The 12,960-nt window shown below is 55.5% G+C and overlaps 1 protein-coding gene across 1 annotated transcript in view; it reads left to right on the top strand.

The window, feature by feature from the left end:
- VSTM2L (V-set and transmembrane domain containing 2 like) overlaps positions 1-12,341 on the top strand; it is a 36,207-nt gene extending 23,866 nt beyond the window's left edge. The window contains exons 2-4 of the mRNA XM_029919001.1: positions 532-701; positions 1,956-2,006; positions 10,923-12,341. Coding sequence (XP_029774861.1) covers positions 532-701; positions 1,956-2,006; positions 10,923-11,195 — 494 coding nt within the window. The 3' untranslated portion in view covers positions 11,196-12,341. The remainder of the gene's footprint in view (positions 1-531; positions 702-1,955; positions 2,007-10,922) is intronic.
- The last annotated feature ends 619 nt before the right edge of the window (positions 12,342-12,960 follow it).

The following is a 12,960-nucleotide window of genomic DNA, read 5'->3' on the forward strand; positions in this document are numbered from 1 at the left end:
TTCTCTGAGGGGCCAAGTTTGAGCTTTGAGTGACTTGAAGGAGCCAGTTGGGCAAAGAGAGACCAAGGATAGAGCATTCCAGACGTTGGGTACAGTCAGGGCAAAAGTGAGGCACACTCACAGGACAGAGAGGAGGGGGGGAGAGGCAGCGGGTGGCTTGGTTTTACAGGACTGTGGTGCTGGCTGCTCTGGGGTTGGGAATAACCCGGGAGGGAGATTGGTGGGGCTGACTAGAACAATCTGGAAAAACTAACGAAAATGGCAGCTCCCCCCTAGGCCTTCTTGCCCATAGCTTCTAACCCAGCCCTCCTCTGGTCCCTCACCGTGCCCCCAGGGACTCTGGGACAGAGACCCAGCTGGGCTGGGGCAGGCGGTGTCCTCCCAGAGGCTGAGCCACACCCCCAGCGGCTGAACCACACTCCGGCCGTCCTGGATGAGCTCCTCCAGGGGGCCCCGCGCCCCGCCGGCCCTGGCCCTGCTGCTCCTGCTGCTCCTGAGCCCCGCCGCTCCTCCCCCACTTTCTCCACACAGCCCTGTTCACAGAGACACCCCACGACATGACGGCCCGGACGGGCGAGGACGTGGAGATGGCCTGCTCCTTCCGCGGCAGCGGCTCCCCCTCCTACTCGCTGGAGATCCAGTGGTGGTACGTGCGGAGCCACAGGGACTGGACCGACAAGCAGGCGTGGGCCTCGAACCAGGTACTGCCCCGGACCGGCCCCCGAGCTAGGCTGGAGAACCCTGGCCCCTCGGGGCGTAGAGCAGGAGGCCGACCTGGGCTGAGTGCGTGGGAGGGCCACAGCACGAAGGCCCCTCCGAAGAGCTCAGAGTCCCTGCTCTCAGTGTGCAGGCGGGGAAACTGAGGCCAGAGGTATAGAACAAGGCAGGCAAGAAGCAGACGCTGTTGGTGCCCCTGCACACACCTGCCACCAGCCCCACTGCGAGCCCCTCCCACTCTGCTGAGAGTTTTCTCTGGGCAGCAGAGCCTGCTGGCCAGCAAGTCAGTCCTGGGGTGGCTGATAGACCTAGAGGCCACACCCCCGCAACTCCCTCCGCTGGGGACACTGCAGAGCCCTGCCTTCTCTCCCCGCGGGGCCCCACCAGAGTGCGTTCCAGCTGCCCACAGGGGCCCCCAGAGGGCGCACTACCCCTAGGTGGTCTCACCCACCCACGCCCCTACCGGTGTTCCGTGGGATCCCCTCCCAGGTGGACTAATTGCACTTTGTCTCAAGGTCGGCTTCCATTCTTACACATGGGTAAATGCAGCTAATATATAAACATGCGCATTTCTGCCCACCCATGGAACAGGAGCCACGTAAATGTTTCCGCACCTGCAGGTGCACACACGGGCATGCGTGCACAGTCTTGTGCGTTCGTGAAGTAGTCTCTAACATATTCACAAATACATATTGAACTCTGTGTCAACACTTCGCCCCTTCCATCCCTTCTCACAGGGTTCAGAGGACTCCTGGGGGGTGGGGAGGGGTAGGAGGGGGTGGTCAGGGGAAGCTCCTGGGCACAGAGTTGCAGGTATTTATGATTGGAAGCATCTGGGTCAGCCTACAGGGACTGGTAAGTGGGCAGGACTCTGACAGGATTTGCCACAAACACACGATCAGGGGCGTGATACACCTGAAAATGCAAACACATTCAGGCAGAGATACAAGTGTAGAGACAGACGTGCCAACAGACATACCAGGCAGGCTGACCCATACCCTCAGATCCCCACATCCCCACACAGATAAATGCACAGCACAGTTTTAGGGGCACCCTCTTTATCTTCCTTTGGCTCTGACTCACCCCCACCCCAAGGCAACACAGAGCTGAAGAACTCCCCGCTCCAGACCCCAGAGTGTCACTTGCCATATAGCTACAGTCTTAGCTATTGTCCCTTGCTCCCGCCTTGCTAACGCCTTGTCTCTGCTCTCTCTGCCCTTCCCGCTCCCTCCCGACAGCTAAAAGCATCTCCGCAGGAAGACACAGGGAAGGACGCCACCAAAATAAGTGTGAGTTTTGGTAATGACTTCTTGCAAGGGCTCTAATGGAGGACACAGATGTAATTTTAAAAAAAGAAAAGAAAAGAAAAGAAAGGGTCCAGTTCAGCTGGGAGTTTGAGCACAAAGATGGAGGAGAAGAAAAAAAGAAAGGGGGAAAAATGGCCTCGATCTGTTTTTTAAAAGACGCAGATCTTTCAAGTTCATTGAATGACAGCCACAAAAAATGACAGGGGGAGAGAAGACGCATGCTCTCCTGTCAGGACCAAGGCTGTGTGCATCCTAGATGCTTTGTGTCTGTCTCAGCAGCATTTTTTATTTGGGAAACCAACAGGGTCTAAAGAGACTAAGCTGGCTTTTTTCAGCCCATCATGACTGACTGTGGTGGCATGTCATGGTCACTTGGGTCAGCCTGGCTCCTAAGGGGTGAGGTGGGGCGGTGTGGAGGAGGGGTGGGGAACTACAGCCGAAAGATTTCAAGACTGGCCGGGCCCTTTTATACATGGACTCGTTTTATCAGTGCTATAACTCCATAGGGAATGGCCAAGCATTTGCCCATTTTACAGGTAAAATAACTGAGGCATAGAGGGGTCAAAGATTTGCTGGTGCTCACGGCCCGGCTGAGCTGCCTGTCTTCAGGGCTCGCTCCTTGTCCTCAGACTCTGCTGGGGCCTCATCTGGGGACCCCGGGGCCTCAGGCGTGACAGTTTTTGTGGAGAAGGGACTTCACCAGCCAGGCCTGGAAGAGGCAGGCATGATTGAGAAAGGAGGGGACAGACCTGGGGACATGTGTGACCATGGGGCTTGGCTGGATCAGATCAGCCTGATAGGAGATAGTAAATCCACTAGAAACATTAGAAGTGTAGGTGCCCCCAGGGGTAGGAGTGTGTATGTTGGGGGGGGTCGTGACCTCCAAATTTACTTTTTTCTATTGATTCTTCCACCACTTTTCAAGGGTTTGTGGGGGAGCTCTGGACCTCAAGGCCAATGAGACACAGATGTGCCACGGAGCCTTGCCCCAGAGCAGAAGCATGAAGAGTGGGCACCAGCAGGCAGGGGGAGGCATGCTGGACATTGAAGATGGCGGAGCAGAGGCAGGGAGGCCGGGGAGGACGGTCTCGTGGCCACTCTAACAAGAGGTGGGCGGATGAGAGAACAGGGCCTTTAAAGCAACATTTATGCAGCCTGCACAGTTGGGGTCTGGAAATGCAAGTCGCCTCCAGGTTAGGACAGCTGTAGCCCCCCCGCACCTGTGCCCCTCACCCTCTCCGTAGGCAATGCCCCGTTTCTTGCCCAAACACCCACCCGGTAAGCCTGGCCAGGTGGAAACCTGTGTATATATTATTATACCTGCAACTCTCCCTGCTATGATTTTGTATGGGGTTTAAGGAGTGTCTCAGGCAAAGGGAAGAATAATCTAATTGACTTAGAGGATTAGAATGCATAGCTGCCAGGCCCCACGTGAGGGGAATGCGAAGCTGCTAATTAGTTAAATAAAATAAATGTGCTCAGCGTGATTGCGCAATCACTCCGCACCCCCAGCCCCTGTGCGTCCTGCTCCAGCTGGGGCTCCGGGGGTCTGGTTAGGAACCTCGCAGAGAGGCACCAACTACCTCCTTGTACAGTGTCTCACACACAACTCTTAAATACCCAGGCACGCAGTTAGCCAACACCTGTGAATTTCCGTATGCGATCACCCATGTGCGTATTTGTTGCATGTCTGTCCCCACAACACCTCCAGAGGCAGTGGGGCTGGGAGTATGCCTGCCTGATGAGCTTGTTTCCAGAGCCTAGTACATTTCCAGAGCCTAGTACAGTGCCTGGTACACGGTAGGTGCCCAATAAATAACTGAATGACACATACAAACACACACCCAGGCCAACAGTGGTATAAACCCAGACACAGATTTTGATGCACCTGACATGTACAGGTGACACGAAGGCACCAAGTGGCTCCCGTGCAGCCGTGGGACCTGGAACCCAGGCCTTGTGTCTGGAGGAACCAATTGGGCCGGGCAGGAACTCGGCCTGGTAGCCCCATGCCATCTAAAGTCCTGATTGCCATGGGCAACTCCTGATTTTTTTTTTAAGTTAATTGATTTTTTTTAAGTCTATTTATTTTTGAGAGAAAGAGAGAGAGCACAAGCTGGGGAGGGGCAGAGAGAAAGCGAGAGACTGAGACGGAGATGCAGAATCCGAAGTAGGTTTCAGGCTCTGAGCTGTCAGCACAGAGTCCGACATGGGGCTTGAACTCACAACCTGTGAGATCATGCCCTGAGCTGGAGTCAGATGCTCAACCACGTGGGGCAGCTCCTGATTTTTAACTTTTGGGACCTAACTTGAAAACCAGTTGTTCAGGAGCCAAACAGCGGACGTCCTGGCTGGGCAGCGTGGGGTCTCAAACTCTGGGAGAGGAGGCCCATCAGCTTCCACAGGCCTGGTGCCGGAGGGCTCAGTGACTTGATGGAGCTGCCCTGGTAGCCCTGGGAGGTTCAGGATCAACTATGCTGAGCACACAGTGGGGCCCGCACCTGGCATTCCTGAGCCAAAACAGTACTAACTGTGAAGTCCTAGGGACTGGCCGTGTGAATGAGAGTGGCTTACTAGATTGAAAACATTCCGTGAATGTGTGATCATTAGACTCCTCTTCCCAGCATGCAGCGGGGGGCTGGAGCATGAAAGGGGGCCCAGCTTCTGTGCAGGGACAGGTGAGGGAATGAAAGCGCTCAGGATCGTGTAGGGAGATAGTGATGTAGGAGGCCAGGCATCTGTGAGAAAACAGTAATATTAATAAAGCAGCTAACATTTATGGAGTGCCTGCCATATGCCGGAAACCATGATGATCGCTTTGCTTCCCATCAATTACCTCATTTAACTTGGGGCCTGGGGAAGGACCCCTGGCCTAAAAACATCTCTCTTGGTAGCTTGCAGATGCTGAGGATTTTACCTTCAAGGCCTCATTTCTGTGGCTCTGGCAAATTGTCTTTCTTATTGGCCGTTTTCAAGTTCTGGAAGTTTTTCTTTTGGCCTCACTGAAAGTTCTTTGTTTCAGAGTTTAGGCTGATTACCCCTTAACCAGTTTTGCAAGCAGAGTTGGTCCCAACCTCCTAATTTTAAGACAAGCTGAAGCCCACTTCCTCCCCACCCACCCACACACACTACCTTCTTTGCTTGGGGTCTTTCCTGCCTTCATTTTGTTAACTGCCTTAGTGGGAAAGAGCTCCCACCGCCTGGGTCCCCATGTGCACATGGCCTGGGCCCACTCATCCTAAAGCCTGCATCTCCTCCAGCCAAGCCCTAAAAGCCAGGTGCAGCCCGGAAGAGGCCTCAGGAAGACGCTGCAGCCTCCCTCTGGAACCTCTATGAAATCTCCACGAATGGTTAAAAGACAGGGGCCTTTGTCAGATCAAGTGGCCGAGCGGGCCCAGCCCCGAGAACGCCGCCGCTGATCCGCAGGTGAGCGCGCACGTGAGCGCGCATGTGGACACTAGAGTTTCCAGTGGAGGGCTGGAACGGCCGGAGGAGTGCCCGACGTCTGTCTCCTTCACAAAGGATTAACGAGCCAAGTGGTGGCTCATGGTTGACTACGATTTTTATTTTCTGCTGTGGATGTTTCTATCTTAAATTCCTGCAGTGATCTATGATATACACAGAGCATTAAGTCCTGATGCCCTCCAGGGAGGCCAGATTCACGTGGAGCCCAAATCACTCCATCCATCTCAGGAGTGCCTGAAACATCCGTAGCGCGGTGGGGCCTCGGAGATGCACGGTCACACACACCCAGTCGCTGTCATCAGGTGCTCCCAGGCCACTGTGGGAGATGGGTGTTAATCCGATCATCACACATAATAAAAAGTAAAATTACAACCGTGGCCATCAAAATGAGGAGAGCTGCCTGGAGGTCTGAGCCCGTAACATAGGACTTGGCCTAGTCTGGAGGTTCTAGAGGGCTTCCTGGAGGAGGTGCCATTTGAAGTAAGCACTGAAGTATAGAGGTGTCGATGAGTAGGAGAGGGGGATCTTGGCTGGGTGTGTATGTTGGAGGAGAGCAGGAGGCTGTGTGTCCAAGGCGCAGGTGGGGATGAGACGCCGAGGGGCCTGGCCAGCCACTGCCGGGAGCCACCGATGGAAGGGCCCTAAGTTGGGGACATTGTGTAAAGATCTGTCTGGCTGTCCTGGAGAACACATTGGGGGTGTGGAGGCGCAGTGGCTTTGGGGAGACCTGGGAGGAGGCTGGGATAATGACCAGATGAGAAAAGCTAAGACCCTGGCCAGCGCAAGGGGGCTGGACTTTGGAGAGGAGGGGAGGAGCCCAGTGCTGTTCAGAGCGAAGATCGGTGGGATCCTGGGGCTGATTATGCCAGAGTGCAGAAGGAGCAAAGGCAGGGAGGACATGCGAGGGTCTGGCTGGGGCAGGTGAGGCCTTCGGGGGTCCAGATTCAGGGAGACCCCGAGTCGGATTCTGAACAAGCAGAGGGGCTGATGAAAGCGGTTGGGTGCTGCTGAGAGAGGCAGGGGGAGTGGCAGGGCTCAGAGCAGGCCCTCGCCTGGGGCAGGGACCATCCGACCCCAAGCCCCACGCCAGCACCCTCTCGGGGCCACCCTGTCACTCTCAGGCTCAGCCATGAGGCAGCACGTAGGAAAGGCCTGGCACCATGGACATAGATTAGCACTGTTCATTCTTCCCGTGTGGCTCTGGAGAGAGACCCCAGCCCTGAGGGCCCAGGGGTGCCCCTGCCCTGTCCAGCAAGGCCTGGGCCATGGGTGAGCAGGGAGGAGGCTGAGCCTGGTCATGGTACAGACTCGCCTGGTCTCTTTCAGCATAATTAGGTGCTTAATTTCACTGCGCAGGCTTGTCGATGCTAGTGCTGAGGTGATTATGGTTTACAGCCAGGCTGCAGTATGGGGGTCTCCTCTCTGGCTGGCCTCTCCAGCCTCCCTGGAGGGCTGGGCACTAGGGCTTTCTGCCCAGTTTGTGAATGAGGAAATCCAACAGGTCCTTCCTCCACCCCCAAGAAACTAGAGCAAGATGGTGGACCCCCTACCATAGGATATGACTCCGAAGATGGGCCAGGCTCCCTCAAGACAAGAAAGGCTGGGGACCTAGGGAAGGAGGTAGGAAGGGGGAGAAAAGGTAGACTGGTGGTTCATGGGTCACGGGAGGCTCACCAGAGACATGGTTAAGGCCTGGTCTCTGTCACCAGCTGGATGACCTTGGGCAAATCACTTTACCTCTCTGAGCCTCAGTTTCCTGTCCCGTACAATGGGTAGCCTAGCAGGGCCTACATCCGGGGTTATTGCGAGGCTTAAAAATGACGCATGAAGCTGTTAGCTCATCACCTCCCAGTGATCAAGTGCTCTGTAAACACTGGCCGCTGGCCCTACTCTTACTGCTGTTACGGTGTTTATTAGTTGCCTTCTCCAGATTGTGCTTAAAGGGGTGCACACCAGGGCGGGAGAGAGCTGTGTCTCAGGCGGAACTGTCCCTGAGGTGGGGGTTCGGTGTGAGGTCTGGGTTCTTGGCGCAGCACTGCCGGGGTCTGGCTGCTTCACAGCTGTGACCCCAGCACCCGGCTCAGAGTGGGCTCTTGCTAAACGTCCACCAAATGCGTGATGAATCCATCATCCCAAGAGCCTGGGTGCTAGTAACTTGTCGGGGTCAGATGCAGCCTCCCAGCACCCTGGCGGTGCTCCCTGACTCCTTCCTCCTCTCTGAGAGGCCTCTGTGTCTGCTGGCAGAAGGGGCAACAACAAGGTTGGGGGAGAGCGGACTGCCTGGGGAGGGCTGGTCCAGGCCTCGCCTGCTGTCTGGGGGCGGGAGGGGTGGGCTGCGGCTGGTGCTCCCTCCCTAGGAGCGACTGCTCGCAGCGCTTCGCATTATTACTCCATTAGCGCCTTGTAGGGTTGACAAATGAAGGATAATTAATATCCGTGAGGGAAACAGATGTTGAGGTAATTCGCTTCCCGCTGCGCATTTGCAACAGCATCTCCTAACTCGCCTAAGAGCATGGCCGGGCCACAGGGCCTCCCTGTGCCCTTGGTCAGAGGTGATGGAATCAGCAGGGCCAGTGGCCTCCAGCTGGGCCCAGCCTGGAGCTGGGTAGGGGAGGCTGGTCCTCAGCCCCACAGCAAGAGGGGCAGCTGGGAAAGCTTCCCCGGCTGATAGTGGGAGCCTGCCTGGGTCCCATCTTGTGCCTTTTGCCCTTGCAGAGGCCTGTGTCTTCCTACTTTGTGCGGGTCATGGCCGCTGAAGGCTCAGAACAAGGGCAGACGGGCCAGGCTCCTTGCTGCTGCCCACCCACCCCTCCTCTTCCCTTTGGGAGCCTGGGAAGCACCCCCGTGGCCCTGCCAGCACTGGGTGGCCACTGGTGGGCCTGCCACACCATTGGGTGGGGTAGCTTGCATGGAGTTAGGCCTGGGTTTAGTTCCCAGCTCTGCCCTTCGCCGACTCTGGGCCCACGGGAAGACACTTTTCTTTTCTGAACCTTCACTTCACCATCTGTAAAGTGGGTATAGTTGTGTGCCTGTGACTTCAAATTAGAAAGCATGATAGCTAGGTACCACTTCACTTGAAGAGAGAAGGACCTGGTGTGAGTCGACTCATTCAACAAATAGTGGTGGTTTGTTTACAGAGTAGGAGGCCCTGGATGGTCACTAAGATGAACAAAATGGGTATCGTCCCTGTCCTCATGGTGTTTATAGTTTGGGCAGGGAAAGAAGCAAAAATCAAGTCAGCGAATAAATGGTTCTCAAACTGTAATAACTGTTATGAAGGAAATAAACAGCGGGTTGTGACTGAGGGTTTCTTGGAGGAAGTGATGTTGAAAACGAACAGGAGTCAAGCAGGTGAAGAGAGATGGGGAACAGCATCCAGGCAGAGACCAGCATGTGCAAAGGCCGTGAGGCCAGAAAGAGCTTGGCATTTGGAGGAGATGAAAGGGGCCCAGAGGCCCTAGCAGGTCAGTGAGATGAGTGTAAGTCACATGTGTGAGTGTGCCAGGCACCCCTGTGAAGACGGCCCTCTTTTGCATCCTGGCCTCCTCACTGCAAGGCTGACCAGCAGGGGTCTCCCCCTCCACGAGCTGGGGGCTCAGCAAGAACATGGCAGCTGGTTTTCCACCCCACCCAGGGGAGAAGGACCAGGAGGGCTCAGGGCTGGGGCTGCAGGTCTGAAGCCTGCGCAGCTCTCGCCTGAGCCTGGTGAGCCTGCAGTGACGCCAGCAGGTGGTGAGATCAGTGAGAAGGGGCAGGGTGGGGGCTTCATGGCGCAAGACAGGGTTCCTTCTGTGTGCACGGAAGAAGGGGCCCAGGAAGGGTGGAAGCCCCCTCTCGCCTGTCCTCTCCAGGCCCAACTCCCCCAATCCTTTCTAACTCACAGAAAGTTGTAACAATAGATCATAGAGTCCTCTGTGTCCTTCACCCAGCTTCCCTGGGGATAACTTTTCTCTTCTCATTGGAAAAAATTCTTAGCAGCTCTATGTTCTCTGCAGGTTTATTTATAAGAGCTCTAATCTGGGAACTACCCACATGTCCATCAACCGGTGGCCAGATAATTGTAGTATATTTCTATGATGGAATACTACTCAGCGATGAAAAGGGACACACTGGGCCTTGCAACAACATGGAGCAGTCTCACAACATTCTCTTGTGTGGAAGAAGCCACACACGAAGAGAGTTCACGAACAGACAAAACTAATCAATAGTGACAAAAGTCAGAGTAGGTGGGAGTGAGTATTGATGAGGAAGGACCACAAGTGTCCCAAGTCTTGCTCTGGGTGGTGGCCACGCAGGTGTTTATGAATGCAATTTCATCAAACTGTATGCACTTTACCACATACAAGTTATATTTCAATTTTATTTTACTTTATTTTATTTAACATTTATTCAGTTTTGAGAAACAGAAAGAGACAGAGCACGAATGGGGGAAGGGCACAGAGAGAAGGAGACACAGCAGCTTCAGGCTCTGGACTGTCAGCACAGAGCCCGACATGGGGCTCGAACTCTCGGATTGCAAGATCATGACCTGAGCTGAAGTCTGACGCTTAGCTGACTGAGCCACCCAAGTGCCCCATATTTCAATTTTAAAATAAAAATTTAAAATCCAATCAAATAAATAAGCAAAGAGCCAAAGTACAAAGACAAATATTATAGACACTCTTGCTCCCCACAACTGTAGTGAAGTTATTAGCATCCTGCTATATTTGTGATCAGCAACCTTTTATTTTAATGTTTTATTTATTTTTTGAGAGAGAAAGAGAGAGCACTAGTGGGAGCGGGGCGGAGAGAGAGACACAGAATCCGAAGCAGGCTCTGAGCTCTGGGCTGTCAGCACAGAGCCTGACGCAGGGCTCGAACTCATGAACTGTGAGATCACGACCTGAGCCAAAGTCAGACACTTAACTGACTGAGCCACCCAGACAACCCTCCCTTTTCTTTAAAGAGGTAGAACATTTCGCACTAAGCGAAGACTTCACTTTGCAGTTGATCCCAGGTTCACGGACCTCCCCTGGGCTCCAGCCGAGACATGATCACTGCATTTCCTCCTGTTTTCACACTCACACACACGTGTCTCCAAAGCCAGACAGAGTGTTTTTATGCGTTTATTTACAGAAGGGACATGGCCCTGCAGGGGCTCTGCAATGAGATCTCTCTCCCTGCAGGTCCCTGAGCCCAACTCTAGCTCAGGCTTTTTAACTGCTCTGCAGTATTCCATCAGATGGACTGCCGCCTACGTATTCGTTCTGTTGATGGACACTGAACTCATTTCTACTTTTTTGCTATTTAACTCACTCTCCTGCAAGCCTCCCAGTGCCCTGTGGGCGTGTCTCTGGGGTCCCATGCTGCGGGTGTGTTCCTGATTCCAGCGCTCCCCGCCTTCCCAGCTGCCACCTGATGGCCAGCTCACCGTCTCTCTGTCCCCCTCCCCAGGTGGTCAAGGTGGTAGGCAGCAACATCTCCCACAAACTGCGTCTGTCAAGGGTGAAGCCCACGGACGAAGGCACGTACGAGTGCCGTGTCATCGACTTCAGCGACGGCAAGGCCCGGCACCACAAGGTCAAGGCCTACCTTCGGGTGCAGCCTGGAGAGAACTCGGTCCTGCACCTGCCCGAGGCCCCGCCCGCCGCGCCCGCCCCGCCCCCCCCAAAGCCCGGCAAGGAGCTGCGGAAGCGTTCTTTGGATGAGGAGGCCTGCAGCCTCTAGACTGACGCCCACCCGGCCACCCATCCACCCCGCGCCCCTACCGCTGTACAGAGTGCATGAGGAGCCGCTGGACCCCCGGGGACGGGACTGCTTGGGTCCAGCCGCCTCCCCATCCCCAAGACTGCCTGTGGCCACCACGTCGGCCCTCTGCCCACCACTCCCTTGCTCAGCATGTAAGCCCTGCCCAACCCTCCCTTTTCAGACCCCTGCGGTGACCTGGCTCTGAGAAGGTGGCCCCAGGTGCCAAGGGGATGACCGCCCTGAACGCCGGGTGGGCACCGTGCCAGGGCCAGGCTGCCGCTCTGTCCCCGGCTTCGGTAGTGGAGTCCAGTGTTTTGCTTTGCTTGCTTGTCCCCCACCCTGTCCCGAGCCGGGGACTCCCAGCCTTACCCGCCCTCCTTCCCCATCATCCCCCGCCTGAACCTGGGGGTGTGGACAGTGACCCCTCCCTGAATTTGGACTTGAATCTTCTGAGCAGAACTAGGGCCTCTCCCCTGGCGAAGAACTGGGGACAGAGCCCCCAGGAGAGCCTTGCTCTGTGTCCGTGGCCTGTGAACAGGGTCACTCACAGGGGCCCTGGGGGGAGAGGGAGACACCTCACTGCCTCCTGGTGGCTCCTTCCTGTCCAGCTTCCTTATACCTAAGAAATAGCTCCCTGTCCTACCTTATACAGAGGTGGGGGGACCAGGAATCTGCCCGCTCACGTGGTGAGTCTGAAGGAGGGCCTTTCCTCCCTGACCCAGTGGCCCCATGCAGAGCTTTGCACCAGCAGGACCCCTTTGAGGGTGTTCGAGGCTCTCCCCGGAGCCCCCCCTCTACCAGCTCCCAATGTCCCAGCCCCCTCCTGGGGCCCATGCCACACCTGCCCAAGGGCCTGGGGCTGTTGGGAGGCAGAGGCCCCCCAGTACCAACCCCCTCACAATTCCTGATCGGGGGGGACACCCACCCCCTGGTGATTTGTAAATATTTCTATTGGGCCCAACACCCCCTGGGAACTGGCTCAAACCTCTGGCTGCCCCTCAGTGATGGAGTTGGGACATGGGAGGGGCCGAGGGCTCTGCCCAGGGGTGTGTGTGGGTAGTAGCCCCGTACACATGATCCAATCCGTGACTACCAGCCAACCTGAATAAAGCAGTTTAAAAAAAAAAACCCAAAACCTCTGAGCAGTGTCTTTCTGGGGGCATTTGTGTCTTGAGAGTGCAGCAGGGGAGAGACAGGTGGGGAGGGCATGGCCAGTAGCTTCTCGCTCGTGCTCTCTGTCCCCCAAGTGCGGAACACGGGCTGGCTGGGGCACAAGGGCGAGGGCTCTGGGAAGCCAACCTCTGTCCAGCCTCCAGGCACTTGAATTCTTAGATTCTGAGACAATCACATGTACAGAAGACTGCGTAAGACATGTGTACACTGTTTTGTCAGTACATACATTATAGAGCAAGGGCGGGTGGGCTGCCACCCCCCAGACCTCAGCAGCCCAGAACAGAGGCCCCCAGCCCGCTGCTCCCCACCACACCCACTGGCCTCCCTCTTAGAGAGCAACCACCACCCTGACTTTTAGGGTGAGCACTTTTCTCATGTTGTTTTTACAGCTTTACTGCCCAGATGCATAAGCAGCACAGTGGGGTTTGGTCTCTCATTTAGAACTTCATACGCATGGAATCAGATCATTTCCATCCTCGCATGTACCGCTCTGTGAGAATCATCCACGTGTTGTGTGCGTCTGTGATTGGTCCATTCTTATTACTGCGTGGGTATCCCACCACTTATTTAT

The sequence above is a fragment of the Suricata suricatta genome, chromosome 12 (genome assembly GCF_006229205.1).
Source record: "Suricata suricatta isolate VVHF042 chromosome 12, meerkat_22Aug2017_6uvM2_HiC, whole genome shotgun sequence".
NCBI lineage: Eukaryota > Metazoa > Chordata > Mammalia > Carnivora > Herpestidae > Suricata > Suricata suricatta.